This window comes from Hyperolius riggenbachi, chromosome 10 (genome assembly GCF_040937935.1).
Source record: "Hyperolius riggenbachi isolate aHypRig1 chromosome 10, aHypRig1.pri, whole genome shotgun sequence".
In the NCBI taxonomy this organism is placed as follows: Eukaryota; Metazoa; Chordata; class Amphibia; order Anura; family Hyperoliidae; genus Hyperolius; species Hyperolius riggenbachi.
In genome coordinates this window covers 212322638-212325535 of record NC_090655.1, presented here as the reverse complement: position 1 = coordinate 212325535, position 2898 = coordinate 212322638, and the positions used below count along the sequence as shown (strand labels likewise).

At 51.0% G+C, this 2898-nt stretch overlaps 1 protein-coding gene across 1 annotated transcript; it reads right to left on the bottom strand.

Moving 5' to 3' along the window:
* Positions 1–1119: 1119 nt before the first annotated feature.
* LOC137536789 (histone H2A type 1-like) lies at positions 1120–1512 on the bottom strand. Its single transcript, XM_068258991.1, has one exon. The coding sequence runs from the start codon at positions 1510–1512 to the stop codon at positions 1120–1122; it is 393 nt and encodes a 130-aa protein (XP_068115092.1).
* Positions 1513–2898: the final 1386 nt, after the last annotated feature.

The following is a 2898-nucleotide window of genomic DNA, read 5'->3' as shown; positions in this document are numbered from 1 at the left end:
ACACAGAACAGTACACAGAATGCTATATAGTGTGGCTGAACGAGCGGTGTACTACTGTTCCCAGCAGACACAGAACAGTACACAGAATGCTATATAGTGTGGCTGAACGAGCGGTGTACTACTGTTCCCAGCAGACACAGAACAGTACACAGAATGCTATATAGTGTGGCTGAACGAGCGGTGTACTACTGTTCCCAGCAGACACAGAACAGTACACAGAATGCTATATAGTGTGGCTGAACGAGCGGTGTACTACTGTTCCCAGCAGACACAGAACAGTACACAGAATGCTATATAGTGTGGCTGAACGAGCGGTGTACCACTATTCCCAGCAGACACAGAACAGTACACAGAATGCTATATAGTGTGGCTGAACGAGCGGTGTACTACTGTTCCCAGCAGACACAGAACAGTACACAGAATGCTATATAGTGTGGCTGAACGAGCGGTGTACTACTGTTCCCAGCAGACACAGAACAGTACACAGAATGCTATATAGTGTGGCTGAACGAGCGGTGTACTACTGTTCCCAGCAGACACAGAACAGTACACAGAATGCTATATAGTGTGGCTGAACGAGCGGTGTACCACTGTTCCCAGCAGACACAGAACAGTACACAGAATGCTATATAGTGTGGCTGAACGAGCGGTGTACCACTGTTCCCAGCAGACACAGAACAGTACACAGAATGCTATATAGTGTGGCTGAACGAGCGGTGTACTACTGTTCCCAGCAGTGACACACAATGACTGGGGGGGACCCTGGCTAGCGTGGCTGGAGCGCGAACTACCCTGCCTGCCTACCCAAAGCTAAACCCACAGACAAATGGCGGAGATATGACGTGGTTCGGGTATTTATTTACCCGAACCACGTGACAGTTCGGCCAATCAGAGCGCGTTCGGGTCCGAACCACGTGACCCGTTCGGCCAATCACAGCGCTAGCCGAACGTTCGGGGAACGTTCGGCCATGCGCTCTTAGTTCGGCCATATGGCCGAACGGTTTGGCCGAGCACCGTCAGGTGTTCGGCCGAACTCGAACATCACCCGAACAGGGTGATGTTCTGCAGAACCCGAACAGTGGCGAACACTGTTCGCCCAACACTAGCTGCTGCAGGGAATTACTTGCTCTTGGCCGCCTTGTGGCTCTCGGTCTTCTTGGGCAGCAGCACGGCCTGGATGTTGGGCAGGACTCCCCCCTGGGCGATGGTCACCCCACCCAGCAGCTTGTTGAGCTCCTCGTCGTTGCGGACAGCCAGCTGCAGGTGGCGGGGGATGATGCGGGTCTTCTTGTTGTCCCGGGCGGCGTTGCCAGCCAGCTCCAGGATCTCAGCGGTCAGGTACTCCAGCACTGCGGCCAGATAGACCGGAGCTCCGGCCCCCACCCGCTCCGCATAGTTGCCCTTCCTCAGCAGACGGTGAACACGGCCGACTGGGAACTGCAGGCCGGCCCGGGAGGAGCGAGTCTTGGCCTTAGCACGGGCCTTGCCGCCTTGTTTGCCGCATCCAGACATAATGCTTCCGCTCTGAGTGCAGGAGAAATATTACCGCCTCCTAGTGTTGTCCGGATCATGAACGATTCGGATCTTTGATCCGAATCTATTTTATGAGTCGATCATCCGAATCATCAAAATGAGTGATTCGGATCGCAAAAGGGGCGGGGCCAGGAGCGACACGCCCCCTCTCAGCGGGCAGCGGGGTCTTGGAAGCAGAGCTGAGATGGATCGCTCTGTTGGAGGGGAGGCAGCCTTGCAGGGAGACAACGGAAAATTGTTACTTACCTATCGGTAATTTTCCTTTCCCGATGCTTACATGTCATAACAACTGGGTAGTTGCCCCGCCCTCACTACCCCATAGGACCATGTGATTATAAATTTTAGCAGCCTCCGCCCCCCCCCCCCCAGTCTACGTCAGCCTCGAACTCACCGAAGCTAACCCAGAAGGGAGGGTCGTGTTATGACATGTAAGCATCGGGAAAGGAAAATTACCGATAGGTAAGTAACAATTTTCCGTTTTCCCTATGCTTCCATGTCATAACAACTGGGACTTAACTAGGAAAAAATAATGAAGGGAGGGTATATTGATGCTTAATCACACACTTTAATTATGAGTTTGCAAATAATACAGATTTCCCAAACACAATGGAACTTTGTGATGACAAGTCCACCCTGTAGTGGCGCATAAAGGTGTGTATGCTTGACCAATTTGCGGCCTGGCAGATCTTGTCTGCCGGTACTCTGTTATATGCTGCCCAAGACGTAGCCATGCTACGTGTTGAATGGACTCTTATCTGTGTTGGTGGCTCCATGTTGAGAGTCCTGTAGGCAGTTTGGATCGTTTTAACCAGCCAGGATGCAATGGTTCTAGCTGTAGCTGCCTCTCCTCTCCTGTATCCTGAGGGTATGACCCATAGTCTCTCAGTCTTTCTAAACTGTGCAGTAACTTCAATGTAGTTTCTCAGGGCCTGTACCACATCTAATGGATGTGATTCCTGTGAATCCTCTATGGTGAAAGAGGGAAGTGTCCAGTCCTGATTCAGGTGAAACGTTGATGTGGCCTTTGGAATAAATTCCTGGATTGGTCTTAGTACCACCTTGTCGGCAAAGAAAGAGAGGTATGGTTCCATTGAACCTAAGGCCTGCAGTTCCGACACTCTCCTAGCAGATGAGATGGCTACTAAAAATACAGTCCTCAGGGTTACATGCCACAAAGTACAGTCTTGTGCTGGGTAGAATGGCCTCTTTGTTAGGGACTCCAATACTAGTGGTAAATCCCACTTAGGAAAAACATTTTTTTTCGGAGGTTTTAATCTTAAAACTCCCTTTGTGAACTGTTTAATTAAAGGATGTGCTGCCCATGATATGCCTGTCAGGGCTGTTAAAGCCGATATGTGGCCCTTT